The sequence below is a fragment of the Hippocampus comes genome, unplaced genomic scaffold, assembly GCF_001891065.2.
Source record: "Hippocampus comes isolate QL1 unplaced genomic scaffold, H_comes_QL1_v1.1 scaffold345, whole genome shotgun sequence".
NCBI classification, from domain to species: domain Eukaryota; kingdom Metazoa; phylum Chordata; class Actinopteri; order Syngnathiformes; family Syngnathidae; genus Hippocampus; species Hippocampus comes.
Genome location: NW_017805538.1, coordinates 2,121,303 through 2,145,915, shown reverse-complemented (window position 1 = coordinate 2,145,915; position 24,613 = coordinate 2,121,303). Strand labels below are relative to the sequence as shown.

Sequence of the window (24,613 nt, the reverse complement as noted above, 5' to 3'; positions counted from 1 at the left end):
ACTCGTGCATAATTATTTTTTAGTGGTGAGTGCTGATGATGACTATTTTTAGAGATAAAAGTTAGTAATACACAGTGCACAGTTGAGATTGAGAACAGTGACGATCAAGGGTCGACGTCACGTTTCTATTGGCTCGTCACTTCGTTAATTGGCGAACAAACACCAGTTGCAGACTCTTAAAATAGTCGGAGGTGGAAGCGGGGCGGCTTGCACAGCAGCAACTTCAGCAGCTGGGACAGCAGCACACGCACAAGCACGTCGGGTGGCCGCGGACATGGAACGTTCGCGTTTGGCCCGTAATGGCAATATCTGCAGGTAAGTGCAAATTTAACGAAAAAGTGAGAACGCGACAGGTAACTTTTACTCGTCGACAAACGGCAACCCTCGGCAAATATCCGTAGAAGGAAATGTTTCGCGACGGGCGCAAGGCGGAAGTTAAAAAGCTGAGATGGACGTTGTTGTTTTCTCGTGAGTGTAAACCTTTGTCGCGAATCTGTTCACGTGTAGTGACTGTAGTCTTGTAAATATCCACGCGCTTAAGTTTCGGGGACGCAACCAAAGCCGACTGTTGGCCAGGAGCACTAACTTTTGAATCTCAATATTTCCGTTGGCTTGTCGTGGAGGAATTGTTTTGTGTGCACGCGGCGCTTGCAGACAGAAGTCCATACCACACAAAGCAGTCGAGCCAGTGTGTTTTCGCATTTTTTGTTGTCGCTCACTGCCATATGATTGCGTTCGTTACTTTGGTGTCGCGCTGAAACTCTTAATTCCAAGATTCCAAAGCCCAAGCCTAGTACGTGTGAAACTTGGACTTGCAACGTGCATAACGGGGCAACCTTTATATTGTTGGCACATTCCGTTAAAAGCGTTGGTGTCGACGTGTGTTAACTGACCTTAGATGTGATTATTTGACCGTGTTTTACGCAAGTGTGATTTCGGCTCGTCTTGAACGGGAAGAAAAACTCATGCTCATTTGTTCTGGCTTTGTTTTCCAAAAGCTTTTATAGTCATTTCTATTTTAACTATCGTGTTTAGTGGACCAGTGGTGGGAAGAGGGACTACCGACACAAAAACTGCGGTCAGGCCAGCCTCCACAGGCAAAATTGAAGTCAAGCCAGCCGCCAAAGCGATTGTTCATATTCTGCCAGCGGCGTTGACCACCTTCGAAATAAAAGCTGTCCAACTGATGCATGCACGTCAGTGGTTTAGATTTTAAAATAATGTTATAAAATAATTTCTTAGTGGTCAGCCAATGATGAGTTCACTCAGGGAGACTGAGAACTGTCTCAGAATAGCTCCAAGAAGTGTTCGGAAATTGAGAGAGAACGTTAATGTTATTAACTCTACACCAGGGGTTTCAAACCGGAACCGGTCCCCAAGGAGATTCAATCAGGACCACAGGATAATTTAAAAGTGAAAAAAAAAAGCATAATAGACACGAAATGAATATTTTTAATAAGGTGCAATTCATGGAGTATCCACAGGGGAACACACTGTTTTGATCAGAGTAGAGTAGTGCTGTTGTCAGCAGCCTCAGTCTGTCACTGAGCGAGACCCAACACAGCAGACGCTATTAAGGACATGTGAATAATTTATTTTTTACACATTTAATAGAACTCTCCTTAGTTTGTAAGGTGTAGGCAGGGATTAAATTTAGATTTTATATGCACATGTAAATGGTTTAAAAATTCCTTTCTATATAAATCTTGTTTAATCTTAAAGTCCATTACTATATTTTTCAATACCAATTACTTATTAAAGTTTTGTGCCTTGTACAATCGGTGGGATCAGTTGCAATGATTATATGTGAATGATAAAAGTAAATTGCACATTTGTCTAAGGAAATCTAAGGTGCTTCATGAAATGTTTTTTAAAAGATATGTTCATTAAATGTCAACATTTTCCTAATGGTCTTGTGGTTCTTTAGACCAAAACAAAGGAAAGACATATTTTGGTTATTTATAGCAGAGTATGGTATAATTTTAATGGTCCGGCCCACTTGACATCTACCAATGCCATATGTGGCCCAAAATGTGAAATGAGTTTGACACCCCTGCTCTACACCAATAACTAAAATTTCACCTAATTTAAAAAAAAAAGTCAATAAATTAATTTTGGTTTTTCTGTAACCCGACCAGGTCTAGGGAACACTAACTAGTTCACCCCACATATCAACCCACAGTACTTGCATTAGGATCTGATCTGGCATTTGGCAGCGGTTATTTTGCCGCAACCGGCAACTCGCAACCTGGTTTTATTTTGCCGTGAATCACACAAGAACTAAAAGTAAAAATTCTGCGCCGCAAGAACCGGTTAGAAAGGTCTCCCCGAAGGTGATATTTTATTACATCACTTCACGGGTTCAAATTCCGCTTTCGTACCTTTTTTTTTTTTTTATGTACTTTGTTTACTATATTTTTTTTTTATGTACTTTGTTTACTATATTTATAATTTCTTGCAGCCAGTCGGGAGCTGTAAATGAGCCATTTTGTTTCAGCTGTTTATTGAAGGATTGAAAACGAGTGGAAAGATTTCGATTGAGCTTGTGAAAGAAAAACAAAAATAATTGGCAAAATCGATTAGGACAGCCCAACAATAAAAAGTTATTGTTCAGGTTATAATAAGCAAGGGGAAATAATAATAGGTCAAATGAGCAAAAAAGAGAGAGGAGTTGGGTTTTGAATAAAGTTCAAGAGTTTAACCTATGTGTGTATGTATGACATATATTAATCACAACACGGTCACCGTACATAACAAACGTAGGATGCAAAATTAAATCTAAGAGTCATTGAAAATTAAACTCTTGAGACCCTGCATACTCATGAGGACATATATTTCTGCTTCTCAGACCAATGTTGTTTTAGCCACGTTTAGGGACACTGCCCACGCCATCTTGTGGTAATTGCTCCACATTACACCCATTTCAGTCAAAATAAACTGGTGTAGAAGTCTGCAAAAAAACTGATAGGGCAACTCCTAATGCAAAATAGGGAAAGTTACAAATTTTTTTATCTCTCTTTAATTTGAATTACTGATTAAAAATTCATTATCCATAGTGGAATGATTGCATTGAGCAACTTAGAGACCTTTGAGGTTTAACCCTTATCCAAAGGGCTCGTCTGTGTCCTCTGGGATTGGCTGGCAACCCATTCAGGCTGTACCCCCCCCCCCCTGCCCAAAGACAGCTGGGATATGGATGTGGATTACAAAATCGATCGATTGATGGACTTAACCAGTGTGAAGATGATCCTGCTGTGAATGAAGTTATAACTCATGACTGTAACACAGCAACCTGATCAGTCTGAGAGTGATAATTTACCACTTTACCAAGAAATATATCAGATCAAGATTATTCACCACCTGACTCAGCTAAAGATAGTGACCCCTAGAACAAGAGACAGCCACAAACTCCAAAAGTGTATGATTGTCGGTGTTGCTTTGTGAGCATGATAGGAGCCAGAACCCAAGTTGTAATACTGTATTACTCTGTGGCCCTTTTATCGGTTTCAAAATGGTGAGCACATTACTAAAAAATTGTATTTTGTTCCTCTTCTGATATCTGATTGAGGGGTCAGGAAGGACATGCAAGAGTACAGGACAGGACCTACAACTTCTGGATGTACAGAGTTCGGACGCATGGATGTGGAAAGCAGTGGAAGTCTGCTCCATTTATCCCAAGCCAAGTCTAGTGTCAGAGTAAAGATGAATTGCAAATTGAGCCAATGGATTGGTAGCCGCTGAATGATGTGGAGAAACATTGACTTTAGGTTGATGAAGCTCCTTCAACAAATGCCGTGGTGTGGGATCTTGCAGCACTCCAGTTGATGAGATGGGGATAATGTTTTGTGCCTTACCCGCACAAGAATTTTGGGGCCATTGCTCTCTCAATGGCTTGCCATTAGCAACACAATGTCACATCATTTCCATTCCAGCAGTATGTACCAGAAAACCAGGTTCCAGTGGATGGACTGGAGCTACTTTCAACTCCCAACAAGATTTAAAGACAGGTTTGCAGGTGTAGGACTCAGAAGGCTCAGGTTTTGCAACATTGCTCTTCAAACATCTGTTTGAAACCCTGACTGCAGGCACACAAGTGTATTGCAATCGCTTCTTGACCAGCACACAAGCTGTAGATCACAAACCTCACTGTTGTAAATTGTTTATAGGGGGAAACAACTTTTTGTACTTACTCTGCTGTGTCTTTTTGTGACATTGTACAGTAATATCGGCCCACTGTAATCATATGATGACATTTAAATTTTTTCTTTTTTTTTAAGAGAACAAGTAATCGGAGGAAGCTCAGAATTTGTATGTACACTAATTGGGCCTTTCTGGTTCCAAACAGCATTGATTTCCTTTAATGGTTTGAAAAGCTGACTGGCCTCATATGAGGACTTTTTTTTTTTTTTAAACAAAAGCCACTTCCTGTACAAAGACCAGGTTTAGGAATGATACTTCTTAGGCCTTACTTAACCAAAAGAGCATGGAGAAATACTTTTTTTTTTTTTTAAACAAAAGCCACTTCGTGTACAAACACCAGGTTTAGGAATGATACTTTTTAGGCCTTACTTAACCCAAAGAGCATGGAGAAATAAAAAATCCACACCAAACAAACCTCGGGTCTCAAGAGGTTAATGAATAACACAGTGGGCAAATGCAAATAACAAGTACTACTGTGTTGGGAAAAGATAAACTGACAACAAACCCGTAACTATTAACTACCAAAAAAATGGGTACGCCCTCAAATTATACAAGCATAGCAGTTAATTTGAGCCTCATTAAAACACCACAAATAGAATGAATATTTTTTTAAGTTTGTCCAATAATTGCAAAGCATAGACATCCCAAAAAGCTTCTGTGGGCTGCTCATGTCACTTGTAGCTGGGTATTGGGAGGAAGAGGCAGCTAGCGATAGCAAGATTAACAAGGAGCTTCGGCTGGCTACTCCTGCCAACTGAACACGTTACTATTTAGCTGCTAACTCTGAATTCTCAGCTTTATCATCACACGTCCACATCAGTGAATAAGATAAACTTCTGACATGTATCGTTTCTACGATGAGAATACGAGGAGAAATTTACAGAGGGAAAGCCGGAGAATCAATCCATTTTCTAATCCGTTCATCCCTCCGATTGGCTGGCAACCTGTTGAGGGTGTACCCTGCCTACTGTCTGAAGTCAGCCGGGATTGGGCTCCAGTATGCCCGCGACCCTCGTGAGGATAACGCGGTTCAGATGATGGGTGGATGGATGGATTGCTCGTAATGGATTTAAAAAAAATAAAAACAAATATTGCTTTGCGTCAAATCATTACCTCTTTCATGCACCCTGTAACCTGATAACATGATAAGATGTTAACCGTAGTAACCGCTGTCCCTGGAAGGGTGAAGCCCTATATCAATATGTAAGGCGATTGGCGAGTGAAAATGCTGCGTCTTCTATTGGCATGTCAAACTCATTGTGACTATTTAGCAACTATTTTTGTAAGTTTTCAACCTGTTTGAGCAATCTGACCCATTATTTTTTTATTTATTTTTTATTATTTTTTTTTATAATATGGACGTTACAAGTATGCTGAACTTGTCACCATTGTAATAAACGCGCCACAAAGTCAGCAGTAGGCATAATTAACAGGGAGCAAGCCCTCCGCAAGGACACTGTCATGTTACTATGGTACATTAACATCACTGTAAAGAAGCTGTGTAGGAATAAAGAAGAGCGTCACTCACCAGAGAGCAACGCCGTCCGCGCTCAAGCTTCATTGAGGGGCTTCACTGGGATAAACAGAAATCTCTTACTGGGTTATAGCATCACCAAGCCCTCCTGTAGCGCTGTCCCTGCTTCTGAAATAACAAATTTGCTCCAATTGCCTTTATTAATGATATTTAAGAAGACACTGACCATGTTAATGGTCTCTCACAATGATTAGGAAACATAAATATGTATTCATATGCCACACTTTAGTTCGATAAAACTGACAGTGGACAGCTTGGGTGCAAAATCACAATAATCCATCGCTAGTGAGAAAACAGGCCCATGTGACTCCTTGTTTAGACCATGGATTGGTGTGGCATTCTTGTAGTATAATATTACCCTGATAACACGTCATGTGTAATAATAGTTACACTTGCGTAGTTCTCATCAGTTTTTTTTTTCTCAAATCTGATTCTCTGTTCAGATCAGAAACAAACTCAACCTTCATTCGGTTCTTAACTCAGCAACACGTTGCGGTCGAACTGGGCGCAGTCTGCAAGATCATTTTGGGTTAGTTGATGTGAACTTGGATATGTTCTTTGAATATGCGTACGTTGGAGCACGTGAGGTTTCAGGTTAAATGTTTTCAATTGGATCTGAGGAAATATTTGGTTCAATAATGGTGTCGTGCCCTTTTGGCATCATCTTAGCAGCGAGAGCTTTCAGCAATTTTATTGATTTATTTATTCCCCCCCCCCAAGCTGCGTGGCTCACGTCTCCTTTGATAACCATGCCTGGTATTGTGACTGGACTCCTTGGTTCAAATAGTTACCGGGTCTGGGAACTGCTTTACGAATGACCTACCCACCTCTGCTTTCTTGAAGGCATTTCTTGAATGGCTCATGCAGATATGGCTCGAGATGCTATTATCGACACGAATTGCCCGCTCCACCGCCAGCTCCAATATGTCGCTACTACCAGAAAGGTGCATGCTGGTATGGTGAACACTGCAGGTAGTGAATGATGCTTTTTGTCGGTTCCAGTCATGTCCTAAAAATGTCCATTTTCTTTCAATTACTCAGTAAGAATTGTACTTCCCTCCAAGGTACATCCATGTCCCCCAACCTGAAGGTGGTGCAGATGTTGCAGGTCGAAGACTGTCTGTACCAACGATCTTCTCCTCCACATCCTCCTCCTCTTCCTCCTCCACCTCCACCGCTGCCCAACGTCCAGCTGACCGAAGGCGTTCCGAGACGTTTGCTCGTGCGCAGGCTGATGTGTCGCCAAGGCGGCGACGTGGCACTTCGGGGTCCGCGGTCAACTCAACAAACGTCACAGACACTGGGAACAGAAATGCTGAGAGACGATTACAAGGTGGGTGCCGTAACTCACCATTGGCTGCGTGCTGTCAAATGTTAGGTCGACTGAACCATTTGCAACGCTACGAAACAGGGAGTGTTCCGTTTCCCAAGTTATCGTTATGAATTCATCCTAGAGTCCAAACTGCCGCTGATTTAGTTTGTCATAATTCAACAAAATGCAAGATTAATGAGAATGCTTTCGATTACACAAAATCGATACATTTTGAAAATTTTCAAACACTTGAGTTGTTGAACATGAAAATCATTGAACATTTTTTTACACACAACTATTTTTATCTAGATCCACGACTTAACAAAATCAATAGGGCATCAAACTATTTATTATTTAAGCCTAAGGGGCGTCATCCCAACCAGAAGACTGAAGAATGTGCTTTGATTAGATATCACATGAGAAGATGGAGCATTGATTGTCAGTAAGTGAAGACTGAAGAATGTGCTTTGATTAGATATCACATAAGTGAGAAGATGGAGCATTGATTGTCAGTAAGCCAAATAAGTGATTTCACCCCACGCTTACCCTCAAAAGGGGCGTGGGGAGTCGTGGACCCTAACCCAGTTGTCATCGGTCAGTCGGCAGGGTACCCCCGATCTGGCTGCAAGGCAATCGCAGGGTACACATAGACGAACAACCATTCATGGTCACAGTCACACAATTTGGAGCATTCAATCAACCTATCATGCTTGTTTTTGGAATGTGGGAGGAAACCAAAATACCCAGAGAAAACCCACGCAGACACCAGTTGAACATGCAAAAGTGCTGCAGTTAAAATATTTACAGCTGTCCAATAAAATGCTCTGTGCTAAATGCTAAAGTGCTATGTGCATTCAGTTACTCGCAATTAGGAGAGGGAGGGGCGTTCTCGAATGTGGACACGTCAGCCTGCGACCTGATGGGAGCCACCCGAACATTGTATGTAGTGTTTGTGAGCGGGACATGCAGGACTTTGTGAGTGGACTGGAAGGTTTGACAGTCGCCGAAAGTAGACCGAGCTTCGACAGGGTGTCCCACTAATGTTTGAGCAGACTTTGGTGATACTTGGTAGGCAAGTGATATTACGCCGAATAAAACTGCGCTTCATGGTCCGTGCTTATGACTTATGTGGCTTTTCTGTTTCTTTAGAGGACCAGAGGTGTTGTTGTCCATTGAACATGGTGTTTTTAGATGTCAGTATCTATCGAATTACAGCCACATATTATGAACAACTTTTAGAGTGACATAAAAAATGTAATCGCTATCGGCCGATCCTCCAGGCTACCGTAATGGTATCACCAACCGTTGAGGCAGCTCCACTTTTGAACAACTGAATCACAGAGGTCGAGTGTAATATGCCGATACAGAGTTGTGATTTGGTTTGAATTTTGAGGCAACCTAAGCGATGATGCGATGAAAGCGAATTTCAGCGTACGTCTCGTTTGCAGATACTCACTCCCGAGTGTCGCCCAAGAGCTCTGAACAGTGTTCTACAAGTGTATGTGACAAAGAGGTTTGTATTTTAATCTCCATTGTTGTGTTCAGTTGAACCCGACGAGATCAGGCTCATGTTCTGGTTTTTGGACAGGAAAGCCTTGCCGGCGGCACGGAAGCCACGGGTGGCGCTGCAGCCTCGTGCGCTGACGGTACGTTGGAGGCTTTCCTCCAGAGTCGAGATGTCATCTGTGGCATATGCATGGACAAGGTGTATGAGAAGATGGACCGCAGTAACCAGGTGTTTGGAATCTTGCCCAACTGCAGTCATGCCTTCTGCCTGCAGTGCATCATGACCTGGAGGAAAACTAGAGACCTCGGGTCTGATGTTGTCAAGTAGGTTTTCGTTTACGCTTTCATGCGTTCGTTTGAATGCTTTCAAGCCTTTTGTGACTTCACAAGCGCTCTCTCTGCTTCAGGACCTGCCCACAATGCAGGGTGAGATCAGCCTTCTATGTGCCGAACAAATACTGGGTGGAAGGTCAAGCGAAGGAAAAACTAATAGCAGACTTCAAAAAAAAATTCAGGTAAGCTCTCGAGTGCTCACCACGGTTGCATTTGCGAACCTGATCTGAAGCTCAACTGTTGAATTGGCGTGGGTCAAGATTTAGCGGTAAAATGAGTCCTAGATTAAAAAAAAGCCAGAACTCAGGTTTAATTTCAAATTCAGAATGCTGTTAATATGTTAATTACGCTGTCCCCGTGAAGAATTGTCTAATATGATGCCAGTCCTCTGCCTTAGATGCTACCTGCTAACAGGAACTGCTCTGTATATGCTGGCAACAACCACCGGAATACTTTTCAAAGGCAGTTTTAGTGGCAAAAATTTGCAGTCATTTGATGCTGACAGCCTACCAATCAGTTTTAAACAACGCGAGGGCCTCATTTATTGAAGTGCGTCGAAGAGCTTCGAAATGCATTTGTACGACTGAAATTTAGAGTGTGCCTTAGTAACTAATCCGTATTCATCAAATATGTGGACACCTGTAATATGCACATTAATATTGATCGGATTGGCCAATAGTTAGCATTTGATGCAAAATCTGTTATCTGCTCTCATGTCATAATTTGCCGATCGGTCAATGACGTCATTGATCGGATCCACGAAATAAGACATTACAGGAAACACAATTTCGGTCATTCAATTCTGCCATTGTGTTTTGTGTGAATCTGAAAGCTAAACTATTTTTAGCCTTGCCGCGAGTAATGTGAGCAGACTTTGCTCTGGGAGGCCCGAGTTATGCCTCTGCGCCTTCAACCAACCAATCACAACGTAATAGCGTTCGTGTAAGTTTGTGATTGAAAAATCCGAAAAAAACGTGTTGTTGATGTCAAAAAAGAAGCCAGCCTTTTTTGACCCAAGAGCTACTCTTCAAGCAGCCAACCTCCTGCAATCAACCAGTTACTGCACGTGCACACACATGCGTGCACGGATGCCATGATGAGCAACAGCCATAATGGACCCTAACATGCATGAAAAATAAAGTAGATACAAGACGAGACTGAATTTGTGAACAGGAAATCACTGCCTACCTGAGTGGGAGACCTGAAGCAAAGGCAGGGGCGCACTTTCGTAGCGTGTTCAGTGCAAAAACGGCACACCGTAGCTTGCTTGGACCGTTTTAAAATGCTTATCCTGGCGCTCCAGATTCCTCTTCTTTGCCAGTGCCATCGGTGAATTGCGGATGAAACAAATTTTGTAGGAGAATAATAATGATAATAAAAAGATATATTGCAATAGGTCTGATCGCATGCTGACCTGCTAACAACTTCCTGTCATGCAGGTCATGCGCCACCGAAGGTTAAAGGTGACTTTTTTTTTTGGTGGGGGTCTGTGAGAAAATGAAACTGTTTCTGTAACTGTGCACTGTGCACTAACAGAGCAATTTACAATATTAATAACAAGTACACATTTTTTTTCCGACACCCTCGCGGTCGACTTGGTAACGCTCCGCGGACTGCCGGTCAACCGTGATCGACTGGTTGGGCACGCCTGAGCTACAGTATGTGTGTGCTTTCAATTTAGCCTTTCTTTCATGAAGACCTTGAACAGTGACTATTAAATAACTTTCATCACAAGGTGGAAGTTCTGTGAGACTTTTGCGAAGATTCGCCAGATGCCAAGTGTCACACGGACATCAGATGTTGGTTGAGAGACGCGACAGTCCAATTAGCCAACCTCTGAAATTGTAAGCGCTATCGCCGCTATATTTTATGGACAGTAAGCGTTTTTGTCAGTAAGATTAGCGAGCGGGGAAGATGATATGCTGATAAAATTTTTAATATTGGGGCCAAGCGTTCTAATATTTGCTGCGGTTGACGTAAGTAGAGAGAGATGTTCACATAAACTTTGAAGATTGATTGCGGTTTTATGACACAGCGCGACGTGCAATGGCTCATTGCCTCATGTCTGAAGTGACAGTGTTTGGAAAGTAGCGATCATCATCCTCTCCTACCCCGCTACGTGATGAGAAAGAGGCATTGAATTGCTTTCTCTTCTGACTTTCTGACATTGTCCGGATTTGTCATAGAAAACAAACCTCAGGTTTGGCTTCATATGAAAGTCTCGCACATAACTCACGCAAAGGCTCATGGAGCGTAGGTGGATAGGCGTTGTATCTATAGTTTCAGGCTTTGTGTGTGTGTGTGTGTGTGTGTGTGTGTGTGTGTGTGTGTGTGTGTGTGCGCGCGCGCGCGCATGACGAATGGTTGGAGTTGTGCATAAATTCCAGCACATTCTCACAAATCCAAATTGATAAATCCCAAACTTTGCCTGTGAATGTTCCTTATTCCTACGCCTGCTCGATAGGCAAAAATGCTACTGTGGTTCTGGTGTTACTTCTTCCCATTCGCTAAAATCTCACCTACAAATAGCCCACAATTGTTTCTCGACATGAAAATAGTTTTCTGTTGTGTGCAATTTTAAATTGACCTCTTTTCTTACAAGTCATGTTTTTCCAATTGGGAGAACCGGTGCCAGCCACTTTGACAAATTTTTGAAGGCCAACAGAAAATTTAGTTCTCGAGCAATATAAGCATGGACCCTACCAAAAGAAAGCTTCAATCCTCTTCTTTCTTCAGGGAAAAAAAAAGTTAATTTCTACATTTTATCTTTCATTAGTAAACACCAGTTGAACATTTGTAAATTTCTCATTTCCAAGAGTTGTTTTCTTTTTTTGAAATTAAAAAACACCAAAAGCGTATTTTCCATTTTGGCACTCAATGATGGTGCTTTTGCAAATCAAATGAGTTAAAAAGGATCTGTGTCATGTAAAATCAACTCTTAGCCATGTTGAAATGCTAGTTACTCACCCGAAGCACCCCATCCCCCCCAAAGGGTGTTTTCCTCCATTCAGCCATTTCTGAGCATTCTTGTTCTCTAAGCACCAGCTCAGCCCAATTCAAGAAAACGATTGGGTCCTCAGTCCACCCCTGTCCCGCCCCTGCAGACTGAACACATGCCCAGTTTCTCAAGCAGCTATCAGGACGCCTGACAAGTGTACCCGCGAAATGAGCGGTCATTTCTCAAGGACTGCCTGATAAACTTTGGCCAGTACCAAAGTGGATTGGTATTAAACCTTAAAGGGGTTCTCACCCTGCCCCCAACCCCTGACTAGGACCTTGCACCCCTCACGAATATTTGAAAACGGTGCTCAAAGGGCGTTTCCTGGAGGACCATCTGTTTGCGAGGGCGGAGATGATTGAGCAGAGTCTCGTCTCAACAATACTACCCAAGACTAAACTATTACCCAAATACAAACCCAATTCCAATGAAGTTGGGGTATTGTGTTAAACATAAATAAAAACAATACAATAATTTTCAAATCATCTTGAACCTAGATTTAATTGAGTACACTACAAAGATGGGATATATTATGTTCAAACTGTTAAACGTTATTGTTTTTACTGCTGTTACATCACCTTTTATTTGAACAGCATTCGATAAACGGTTGTGAACTGCGGATACTAATTGTCGAAGCTTTTGTAGGTGGAATTGTGTCCAATTCTTGCTTGACGTACAGCTTCAGCAACAGTCCAGGGTCTCTGTTGTCGTATTTTACGTTCCATAATGCGTCCCACGTTTACAATGGGAGACTTGTCTGCACTACAGGCAGACCAGTCTAGTACCCGCCCTCTTTTACAACCAAGTCACGCTGTTCTAACACATGCAGAATGTGATTTGCTGAAAAAAATCAGGGTCGTCCATGAAAAAGATGCCGCTTGGATGGCAGCATATGTTTCTCCAAAACCTGTACGGACGTTTCAGCATTAATGGTGCCTTCACAAATACATTAAATTAGCCACGCCATTAGCACTAACACAAATGCTGGCTTTTGAACTTTTTATCCAGAACAGTCCCTATGGTTGTTTTCCTCTTTGTCCCTGAGGACTTGATGCCCGCAATTTCCGAAAACAATTAAAAAAAAATTGGACTAGGCAGACCACAGAACACTTTTCCACTTTGCATCAGTCCATCTTAAATGAGCTCGGATGATGAAATCCCCAAATTCCTTCCAATAGTACATTGAGGAACATGATTTGACTATTTTCTCAGCCGGTTGTTCAGAAAGAGGTGAACGGAGCCCCGTCTTTGAACGATTCCGGGAAGCTCCTTTTTATGGACCAATCTTGGCATCCATCTGTTTAGCTTGTTCACCTGTGGGATGTTCCAGACAGGTGTTTGATGAGCATTCTTCAATGTTCTCAGCCTTTTTTGGCACCTGTCCCAGCTTTAAGTTTAATGGTTATTTGCTAAAAACAATGTTTATCAGTTTGAACATAAAATGTGCCAAATCAATTAACCAAATACTATGCTAATACATCACAAACCTGAAAATTGATACAAAAATATTCACAAATGCTACTATTCCAACTCCAACTCGCGATGGAGTCGTGTATGAGGCTGAGCCCACAGTGGCAGAGCAATTAGGTCAAGATTCTAGAAGTGACGTGAGGAGTCCCTGCAAGTCAAATCCAGAAAACAGAAAGCCAAATTCACATGCAGTGCGGTGTTGAACCTGAGGATGGCAGCCACTCAGACGGTTTTTGCCCCAACAAACAAGCATGCGCTAAAAAATGGCAAAATAATGACCAGTACCTGAAGAAAGCCTTCGTACACACCCCATTTATTCATCTTATCAGCAAACAAAACAAAAAAAGTTGATTTGCAGGCAGGTGAGAATCCCTTTAAAACTGGCACAATATCTACAATCAAACCTGCTGGAGAGGCCAGAACTGTAAGTAAATCAAACCGCTAACTAAATGATGACATCATGTTAGCATTACTGCACAAACGTTAGCGTCGTTGCCACGCATGTCGGACATATTTTGTTGTGTGATAGATGCACTTCATTGTTACACACATTACCATGCGCATGAATGAATAGTACGTCAATGATGTATAAAGATTGATACATGACTTTGAATCAAGAACGCAAAGCTCAAACGCTATGTTCTTCAATCATTGCAACAGCTGACTTTAGGGGGAGAAGGACAATAATATTACTTGTAAAAATAAATTACCGTACTTTGCACAATCAATACTAATACCCTACAATCAAATGCGTGTACGTATGGCTTGAGTGCAACAGTGACAACGTTTTTCAAATTCTTGGAGAGGAACACTAGATTACTAAACGTTTCTGACTCCAGGAAGACCTCACAAGTTCCGATCGTACTCGATGCACAAAACCATTGTGGTGTCGTCACGTATGGGGAGAGATTTGTGTCAAAATTAGTAACACGGGTCCATCCACGGGTGTCATGTTTGTCGGATCCACAAATACATCAGCAATCCCCCCCTTTTTTTTTATTTATTTTTTATTGTGTCTCATGACTTATTTGTAAATATTCAATTCTGTGTGTGACGTGTCGAATGTGCGTTTGTGGATCCATAGACACACCCATTCATTTTTCACACAAACGTCACATCATTTTAAGATCTACACACACACACACACACACACACACACACACACACACACACACACACACACACACACACAGGTCTCAGCTATTCGGATGTTAAAAGACCATCCCTCGTCCGTCCGCCAGGAGGCAGTGTTGCTGTCTCCCATCGAACGGAGCGAGCCATCGCCAATTTCTCGTTTTAAAAATTGGAATCTGAAAAACAAAATAAAAATGAGCCCGAATTTCATAAGCGCACCCTACCCCGATTCTGAATGGGTTGGTGAGGAACTGAAATGTACATTTTCTTTGCTTTTCAATGTGTAGTAAGCAAAGCTGCTCTTACGATGTCCGATACCAATACTGCCCCTTCGAGACGGAGTGCCTCTACCGGCATGACAGGTCTACACACCACAGATCATTCCTGGTACGTATGCTTTGCTGAACATGCCGTGCGCTGTTGCCACCACCTGAACGTACTCTTTCGCTTCTCTTTTTGCCCATTAGTGTAATACAGATGATGACGATGATGACGACGACGATGATGATGAAGAGGACGATGATGAAGAGGATGATGATGAAGACTACGATGGTCTGCTCAATTTCTTCATAGCCATGACTCTTACACACACACACGAGGATGATGATGATGATGATAATGATGATGATGGTGACAATTTTGACTTTCCTTTTTTCATAGCGGGGTATGGCTTCTGAGCCTCCTTTCCCTTCCCACGCAATTTTCTCCATGTGGAAACTGGTCCTAGAATGAATTGTCACCACACGACGATGTGGCTATGTTATGATACGACTGACTGTCCCGCTTGGATGTTTTTTGGGGGGTGAGGGGGGCGGAGTAGGCGAGTCTCAGTTGTTACTTAGTAGGTCATGTGACTGACCTGCTTTCCCTCAACCAGAGAGAAACTAACCTGAATTGACTCTGCTGCAGTGGACAGCTTGAAATAAATGGTGCACACTGCTCAGATAAACTGTCTGGATAGGATGAATCTAACGACAAATTCAAAGGCTACTTCTTCCAGCTGCTTTTTTCCCCCTTCCTTATTGCAGACATTGACACCTTGCACATTTTTCTCTCTGCCTCTCTAGTTAGATTTAAGTGCTCATAACTGAGTTTACCAGAGAAATGTTTTTAAATGTTACGTGGATGGACCATTTTAAATTGTCTAAAGATAAAAAGTGTACTGTGCCCCTCTTTGGTTGATGTCCAATCCTGAATATTCCTGCCTTGGTGTACCCTGATGATACTCTAACCTCGTTTTGGCATAACTGAAAATTTGATTTTTTGTCTTTTAAAACAAGTTGTACTCGTACATTGAAAATAAACCTTATTTCAAAGTTTGCCTCACTGAAAACGTTCTGCTCTCCATTACTGATCATTTGAATTGGATGCTGCAATTTCTTCATTTCCCCTTCTGCAATGGCTCTCAGGCATTATATACGTCGTATCACCTGAAACAATTCCAAACTCTTCAGGTACCAGCATGACTATCAATATAATAAAGTAGCATAGTAGGTAGTGTTCAAAGGCAGTCCTCGATATAAGTAATTAGTGTAAGCCACTTTAAAGCTATACAAAGTTAAACATTATGCCTGTTTAAATATAGCATATGTACCTGCGACACGACCCTGGATACTCGGAAGAAAATGGATAGATGAATGTGTTAAATCAAAGCTCTTTACCAAGAATGTTTAATACCACTAAAATAAGATGGTAGTAATAGTCACTGCTGATGTTTTTGACGAAAATTACATTTTTAAATATTGTTTAAAACTCAGATGTCAAGGTCAAAATCTCCGATTTCTCTTTCTATCTCAACGTCCATGGTGTAATTCTGAGACAGTTTGTATTCTCCCTCGATGAACTCATGGTGTCCTGACCGCAGAGAAGTTATTCTATCACATTTTACTACCAAGCAGGGGCGTCACTAGGTTTCAAGAACAAGGGGGGCTTAGCCCCAAGGGGAACACAGCTCCTTTAGGGGGGTCCGGGGGCATGCCGCCCCCGGGAGAATTTTTTTCTACATTCTGTTAAAAATCCATCAATTCCGTGCACTTTGAGAGCAAAATGAAGAGGCTATGAAGAACTACACACATCACATTAGTATCCTCTTTACTATGATGGGGCTTCCTCCCCTGGACTTTAACTGGACTAGATAATAGAAATTATAAAGAGTTCAAAAGTTCAATCTTGGTTGCTCAAGGGAATTAGAAGGATGCCCGATAACATAACCTATATGACAGTAGGCCTATATTCCTCTCTACCAAAATGTATTAATATATGCTTAGCCCCCAGAAGACTATGTATTTTGAGATGTCTGCCGCGATATGCAATTTAAGTTAGTACAATGAGATGCAAAAGCTTCATCACTTTGGAAAAACACAAGTTTGCTGCCCAATACTTACTGTAAGCTCCGATTGCATTTTGGGAACAGCCTCAAGTAAAATTAATTTATCCAAAAGTGAACACTTGTTACAGTGAGTGCAGTTTCTGCTGTTACTGGAGATATTTTAGCGGACTATAGTCACTAGTTTTACCAGCATGGATGCATTGAATACTTAATTTACCTTTCTAAAAAACTGTCGAATATCCATGCTGTCGACTCAACCTGACTTTCGGCAATGAACTGTCAGTTGTTGCGTTAGCATTTGATGTGGCGATGGTGACAGACACGTCAAATGCTAGCAACACCTGTTGCGTTCAGGAAACCTGGGAGATTTAACATCACAATAATGGCAGGGTATCGAAATATCATTTAAAATGGCCACATTACATTGAATTTGATGCAATATATTAGCAAAAGTACAGGAAAAATAAATAATACTTTTTTTTAAATAATGCAATGACATTATTTAGGGGGGCTAAAGACATTTTTAGGGAGGCTGAAGCCTCCCTAAAATAGGCCTAATGACGCCCATGCTACCAAGCCACTGGTGATCATGCATTATTTGGGCTGCTTTTATTTTCAAGCTGGTAAAAGAGGAGACGGGACTGCATCCATTGTTTTAAAACTACCCTTATCTCAAAGGAGATCATCTTTTGAACACCATGCCTTTTGAGCAGTCTTCCTATTCTCTGTTATCACTTTCTATTGACCTCCCCATCACACCACTTCTTTTATTAGTGAGTCGTCAGAGTTTAATTTAGTTCATCGGAATGTGTGCGTGTGCGCGCGCGTGCATGTGTGCCAATTTAAATCAATTAGTATTCTATTTTCAACAGCAAAATGTTTAGTTTAAAAAAGTCACCATATCAGGATTCGAAAGCACAACCCATGTCCCGAGTTTCAACAAAATGAAATCTCGGGTTCAATTGGATTATTTCGTTCTGTAACAATATGTACATATAAACATATTTGATGAATGGACCACACGAGTTGTAATTGTGGTGTTTTTATTTCAACAAATACGACAGAAGTGCAGCGCCACGGCCTATCCACGAAGTGTCCACACGGTGGCAGACGATGTACACATGCGCAGTGTAGATGGCGGCAGATTCTGTTCCTTAAGTTAACTTCGCCTACTACCAACGAATGCCAAAGGGCATTGGGCAGTTGTAGTACCTCTGTGGTCGAGTTCACCTGGATATGAACGCCGGCCAGTTGCTGAGTCGCTTTGACGGTCAGTGGAAGCTTTTGGCTTGGTCGCTGTTCTCCGGAGTTTCCGGTGCCCACAGAGCGCTGGAAGTCTTAAGGCGGCAGCAGCGGGCCGGCCCCGGGAGCTCACTCTCCGACTTCATCGAAACACTTTGTCGAGATGAAATCAGCTGCCCGGGTATGGATGGGGCACCCTTTACCGTGTAAGTCCTCGCTGGTGGCAGCGAGTCAACTGGTCCATTCGCTTTGTCATGCTTCAAAATATGCTCTCAATGGCGAAGAGACGATGAAGGAAACAATACTTTGTTTGGCGGAAGGTTGTTGTGGGAGAGTTGTGCAGGGAGGCGAAAAAATGCGCGCAACTGGCGTTTGTTGGCGCTACACAACCTCCATGTTTAAAACGAAATTTCCCATAGATAAAATCATAATCGAAATAATGAAGTCTGTAGTGTCACAACCATGTAACCTCGCTTTAGTATTCAAGACCGTGCTGTAAACACAAACGGCACATACAATACCGTACACGTCTTCAGTATAAATACTACGGTGGCTGACAGGGGCAAACGCAGAAATGCTGCACAATAAGTTGTAAACAAAAGAGACAAAATAACGTGTAAACAAAAAAAAAACGCACAGCAAAACCTCTGCAACTAAGAAATGCTCGAATGATCCAAACAAAGACACGATTAGAGGTACTGTACCAGATTCTCCCCATTTTTTCGTCTCACATGAACTTGTACAGTATTCTCCACCGTCTTTTGTCTATTTATGTCATCGACTGTATGTATTGCATTAATTAGATATTTAACAATCTTTTATGAACAAAACACGGTTCACGCCATGTAACTATGCTGATTTAGCATAATATAGGAAAAGACAACGTCTATGTGTTTCCAGACGTGAAGTAAAACTTTCCTTTATTTTCTCCAAAAGAGGGCCAATTTATAGTCCCTACTGATCAGGCAACCCGCTTAGGTCTGGTCTCACAGGACTGGTCCTGCGGTGCCCCCTAGTGGTTTGGAAAACTTTCATTGGGTTGCGTGAACTTTAATCATTTTTTTCTTGCCGTTATTTCCGAGTTTGTGTGTTTTGGATTTCTGCAGCGTTTTTTTCTTTTCTTTTGCATTTGTTTTGTGGTTTATAATGTTTGCTTCCAACATGTTGCTGTAATTGCAGAATTTTTTTCATTCGTTTGTGTGTTTTTCCCTGTATTTCTGCGTTTATGTTTTTGTTTGCATTATTACGGTGTTGGCACCCCTGTGGTGCGACTGGTTAGCGCGTCGACCTCACAGTGCAGAGGTACCGGGTTCGATTCGAGCTCCGACCATCCTGTGTGGAGTGTGCATGTTCTCCCCGTGCCTGTGTGGATTTTCTCCGGGTACTCCGGTTTCCTCCCACATTCCAAAAACATGTATGGCAGGCTGACTGAACACTCTAAATTGTCCCTTGGTGTGAGTGTGAGCACGGATGGTTGTTCGTCTCTGTGTGCCCTGCACTGAGCTGGCAACCGGTTCAGGGTGTCCCCCACCTACTGCCCGAAAACAGCTGGGGTAGGCTCCATCACACCTGCGACCCTTGTGAGGATAAAGCAGTTCAGAATATGGATGGATGGATATTCCAGTGTTTGCAGAGTTTGGCCGTTTGCAGCATTTTTTTACTTGCAGCGTTTATGTTTTGTGTGTTTTGTTTTAGTTTGCATGTGTGTGTTTGTAGTTTTTTTCGTGGCATATCTGAAATTCAAATTTATCCATTGCAATATTGTGTCAGTTGTTTTTGCAAATTTCTCACGACCATTTTCTCCCTCACATGCAGTCAACCTCTGGTGTGGCTCTTTCCACCACTGTTCCAACAAAACTTGCTGACGTTCATCTACCTGGTCCACTCGCGGTTCCACAAAGCTGCTGTCCTCCGTCTACTCCTGTGTCTTGGTCAGGACCCCCATCCCGACCCGTGGGTCACCGCATGGAAGAAGCAACTGGAAAGAACCTTGGGCTGTCCCATGGATGAACCCCTTTACAGCCCAGCGTGCGCTCAGCGACTAACGGCACTATCACGGCGAGTGGGTGGTGAGACAGGTGGGTGGGCTCAGTGCTCTGGCCTTCAAGCGGAGGAACCTCAGACTGCACCTGTTTTGTCTGAGGCGGGAACTCACAAGAAAAGGAAGGGCCATTTTGATGCTCTAAATAATGAGGATGAAGAAATTCAGATGCAGAAGAAACGAATGAGGACGGATGAACACACCGCTGGGCGAGCACATGATCACGAGCCTCTGCTCGAAAATATGAAGGTAAAGAAAAACAAGAGACAAATTTGTTCATTCAGCTGTCATCTTTTTAACGGTTCTTTCTGCAACTGGTTAAAGAAAAAGGAGTGAACACTTCCTGCTGCAATGGCAGCCACCAACGTTGTTACAACTTGTAACACTTTTCACAGATTGCAGAGGAAGTGGACACGGATGCTTCACGTGAGATCTCAGCGTCGGAAAACTCCCACAATCTTCTGCCTGAAAAAAATACTGTGGTAACAATAACTTGACTCCAATGCACGTTTTCCGATTATGGAGAAATTTGAAGATTAGACACTAGGGCTCCGCAATTATGGAAAATAATCAAAGTGTAATCACACTGGGACTTGAATCTTCATTTTTTAATTATTATTATTTTCAGCAGGAAATGATTCTAAACCTTGGACATTCTCTGTCTCCAATGCACTCTTTCCTCGTGCCTCATTGCCTTTGCGCCACCGTATTGCTAGTTGCGCATGACTCAGCGATGATAATAGTCCATCTGGAAAAAAATGATTGAATTATTCAATTCATTGTTTCAGTCCGACTTGTGACTTTTGTTCCTAGATGGCAGTAGAATCAGAAATGGATGCAGCAGAACAGGGCGACACCCGTGATCCTCTGCCTGAACACATGAAGGTAAAGATGGATGCATTTAAATCCATCAGTTTTCCCAAAGTTCTTTCAGTAAATGATGAAGCATGATAATTGGACACCGTCTTTGGTACGTTGCTAACCACTAATTTTCATAACACCAGTTCCTACTGAGCAGATGTGTTGTCTTTTTATGTGCTCACTCAGGCGTCTATTCTTGAAATCAAGGAATTACTCCAAAGTCAGACCGAGGTATGAAGCCCATTTGGTTGTCTTCGTCTACACTGTAAGTTTTTTGTGACTGTGTTTTATCCTTTTACAGTGGGACCACCGCTCTCTTGACGTGTTTGAAGTGCTGAATAACTGGAATGCCACTCAAGTATGTACTGTACTAGAAACCATTTTACATGGAAAGCTGCCACATGTGAGATCAAAGAGTAGCTCTGGCATTTATCTGCCTGTGCCTTTCAACCCAGCAAAGCGAAACATTGCCATGTCTGTATAGGGGTGTTCACACGGCAACTTTTGCTCCGGTGCAGCACCGGGGCTGCCCCCGTAGAGCGTTCACACGTACAAAGTTACACCGCTGTAGCCCCTGAAAACAGCTTAAACCGGAGCAAATTTAACCCTGCTCAAGGAGGTGGTTTAAAAATTTGCTCCGGAGTAAATGCTCGTTTGCGGGGCAGCACCGATGTAAAATGGTACGTGTGAACGCTACAGGAGTAGACTCGCTACGCATGAGAAGAGTTGATTACATACGGCTAGAATGCGTTGCTTTCGTGCTCTGTTGTACTTCTGTCATCTTTCCTTTTGTAGGAGACGGGACTGTCTCGGAGTTGTTTGTGTAGTTTGTTCCTCTGTTGTGTGTTCACAACCCCCTCATAGAATTTATTTTGTGATTTCCTCTCTTGTTTTTCTGTTTGGCGCATTATGTTTGCTTTTCTGAGTGTCATTGAAGTCATCGTTGATTTACGTTTTCGGGGGCGGTCATTGAACACCTCTCGAGCAGAAGCACGGAGACCGAGAGGACGTGCCTGTAGTTGCTTGAGTTAAACAAATTAATAAAGTGTATGTTTTAAAAAGATATATCGCAACAAAATACGTCAGTGCAGCACTGATGCAAATGTGTGCCGTGTGAACACCCCATATATGTTTTTCACACAGCTGCGATGGCTTTCGGCAGTCATATCCTTGTAGGACAGCAAAAATTGTGTTCAACGCAACAGGGCAAGAGAAGTGAGTCTCAGGTGTTAAACTTCAAGCCCTGGTCCCAGCTTTCCACTATTACCCTTTGCACCGCTGCCGTGCCCCGTCTGCAAAGCAAATGATACTACTTCCAAAATGGGTTATTTTGAGGGTTCACTTTAAAACCGTACCTTTTGTTCTGAACATCAAAATGGCAAATGGTAGCTTTATATGCTGTAGGCCAGTGTTTTTCAACCCTTGTGCCGCGGCACACCAGTGTGCCGCAAGACGTTGTCAGGTGTGCCGCGGGAAAATATCCAATTTGTATGCCTGTGCAGTGTATCGCCCAGAAAGTAATCGTGTAGTACCCTCCCATACCGCTAGGGAGCAGCAACAGCTAGCCAATTGCCTTGTGTTTCGACGAGAGACAAGCGAATTTGTGAGGCATGAATGAATGCAGGACGACGGTGAAACAATAAATATGAAAGATGAGAAAATACTTTTTTCTTTGTGTTCATTTGATTCCAATTCAAGCTGTTATAATGTCATTCTTCAATGCTAAAAACGGTTATAGTAACAATATAACACATTAATTATTCAAATAAGCGGTTTTTTTTTTTCACATTTTCAGCTAGTGGTGTGCCGCGAGATTTTTCCAATGAAAGAAGTGTGCCTTGGCTCAAAAAAGTTTGAAAAACACTGCTGTAGGCATCGTTAGATTATCTGTCCACATGTGTTTCACCACCATTTGTGCTCAAATATTTGTTCCTTCTAATTGCTGGATCTACGGATTACCTGTCTGATGTGGCCAACCTTGTTGAAAGATGCTCAATGTGAAATATGCCCCCAGCCCTCAGCCCCCATTCCGTGTTGGTACCTTTCACACAAAGCAGTGACACAGGAAAACACCAGCCACAGTACCTTTTTGGAGCCTTTTTGACACAGCAAATGCCACATGTTGTTCTTTTGTGTACAAGGTGCAAGTAATGTGTGGCGAATTGCGTTTGTCCGACTTAGCAGAGCACGCTCTGCCGCAGCTTTGCAACTGCATATTGGCTCTGTCGCCCGACCTCAGCTTCAGCACAGCATTGACGCTCATCAAAAATCTACTGCTGCCGAGGGTATGTATGTGTCACAACTCACTTCTTCGGGTCGCTGTGCAATGAAGTGCATGGTTTTACAGAAGTTGCTGTCTACAGGTGCTGGCCCTCTTCGAGCCGGCGTCCAGATGCCTGGTGAGTGTTGTGATGTCATTCTGCAGCCGTTACACCAGGTCAATGTGCCACGGTCTGATTGGCCCACTTTTAGAGCAAGAGAACTTAGGTGAGCCTTAAAAAAATGGAAGAGATGCTGTTGTGAATTGGGAAGTGTCTTTTAATTTGAGACATTCGTTCTTTCAGGGAGTGCACAAGCTGAGCTCCTGAACAAACTGATAGAAGGCTGCATTGATTCTCACAACAGGCTTTTTGTGCTTCAGTAAGACAAAACATTTCACCACTTTTATTTTTTAGTTTTGTCTGACTCCTCTTTTCCTTCCAGGATGACACTGAAAATATCATGGAATGATACTCTGCTTTCTATTATTCACAGCTTGCTGGATTCCGAGGTTGGCAGATGTTTTTGTGTGGCAAGTCGCATTTTACAGTCAAAAAATATCATGTTATATGTAACATGTCGGTTTTGTTACTTTTTTTGCAGCCTGACATGAATGAAGAACTGTTCACACAGTTGATTGAACAGTTAGTTAGCCAGGCCCTGCCATTCACAAAATCTGTCAACTTTGCAAAAACAATGTTGACTGTTCTCACAAAATATGGCAACCTTGTAAGTATACAATTTTGCATTTACATTATTGTTTGAATATTTGACAGGTTTTCTTTAACAAGTATTTTTTCAAACCAATATTCATGTTTTATTTTCCAGGTAAATGCTTCACACAAACAATCCCTGTCTGGTTGCCTGATGCTAAATGAGACATTCCTAAAAAAGTCACTTCAAGCAGTGTTGAAAAGAATCCCAGATGCATAATAACATCGATAGATAGAGTTATTTATGTTTATATTGCTATATACCAAACTATTGTAATTGCATGTACTGTAGATAGCGTAATCTTCACTTTTTTGTTGATGGTTGTGTGCTGTATCCTTTGCTGCACTTGCAAAAGTACATCACGTCACTTATCACCAATATATTTGACTGTATGTTGTTGCAGAATTTCTTGTTTTGACAACTAAAGTTGTTTTAATCATCGTATTGAGTTTTATTTTATTGTATTTGTGTTGTTTTTCTTTTTGCACAAAAAAGAAAACGCATCAGAACAAAAATATTGTATCATTATTTAATACATAAATCTGAAATAATACTAATGTATTCTATTTATTTGGTGAAAAAAAATAGAATAGGAGAATAGAAAAGATTTAAAGACTAATATTAAAAATACCTCATAACCGAGCCCCTTGAAACTCCGTTTCAGGCGTTTAATAATGACG

At 42.1% G+C, this 24,613-nt stretch overlaps 2 protein-coding genes and 2 long non-coding RNA genes across 5 annotated transcripts; 2 read left to right on the top strand and 2 right to left on the bottom strand.

The window, feature by feature from the left end:
• The first annotated feature begins 159 nt into the window (after window positions 1-159).
• Window positions 160-15,820, top strand: mkrn4 (makorin, ring finger protein, 4). The gene is made up of 8 exons (XM_019878429.1): window positions 160-315; window positions 6,578-6,706; window positions 6,799-7,067; window positions 8,495-8,559; window positions 8,635-8,876; window positions 8,960-9,067; window positions 14,775-14,874; window positions 14,955-15,820. The coding sequence occupies exons 1-8, from the start codon at window positions 275-277 to the stop codon at window positions 15,162-15,164; spliced, it is 1,164 nt and encodes a 387-aa protein (XP_019733988.1). The 5' UTR covers window positions 160-274; the 3' UTR covers window positions 15,165-15,820.
• LOC109520884 (uncharacterized) lies at window positions 14,360-18,150 on the bottom strand. Its single transcript, XR_002169256.1, has 2 exons — window positions 18,047-18,150; window positions 14,360-14,663 (listed from the first exon to the last, which is right to left on the bottom strand). It is a non-coding gene; the product is annotated as an uncharacterized LOC109520884 (long non-coding RNA).
• fance (FA complementation group E) lies at window positions 17,846-24,377 on the top strand. Of its 2 annotated transcripts, none has more exons than XM_019878422.1 (12): window positions 17,846-18,264; window positions 19,874-20,348; window positions 20,495-20,581; window positions 20,913-20,984; window positions 21,147-21,191; window positions 21,262-21,318; window positions 23,102-23,245; window positions 23,324-23,447; window positions 23,525-23,600; window positions 23,715-23,730; window positions 23,823-23,948; window positions 24,048-24,377. In XM_019878422.1, the coding sequence occupies exons 1-12, from the start codon at window positions 18,053-18,055 to the stop codon at window positions 24,150-24,152; spliced, it is 1,539 nt and encodes a 512-aa protein (XP_019733981.1). In that variant the 5' UTR covers window positions 17,846-18,052; the 3' UTR covers window positions 24,153-24,377. The 2 variants fall into 2 exon arrangements, with proteins under 2 accessions (XP_019733981.1, XP_019733980.1); XM_019878421.1 differs by having other exon boundaries at window positions 17,848-18,264; window positions 23,664-23,730.
• Window positions 20,485-24,612, bottom strand: LOC109520885 (uncharacterized). Its single transcript, XR_002169257.1, has 3 exons — window positions 24,565-24,612; window positions 23,268-23,453; window positions 20,485-20,564 (listed from the first exon to the last, which is right to left on the bottom strand). It is a non-coding gene; the product is annotated as an uncharacterized LOC109520885 (long non-coding RNA).
• Window position 24,613: the final 1 nt, after the last annotated feature.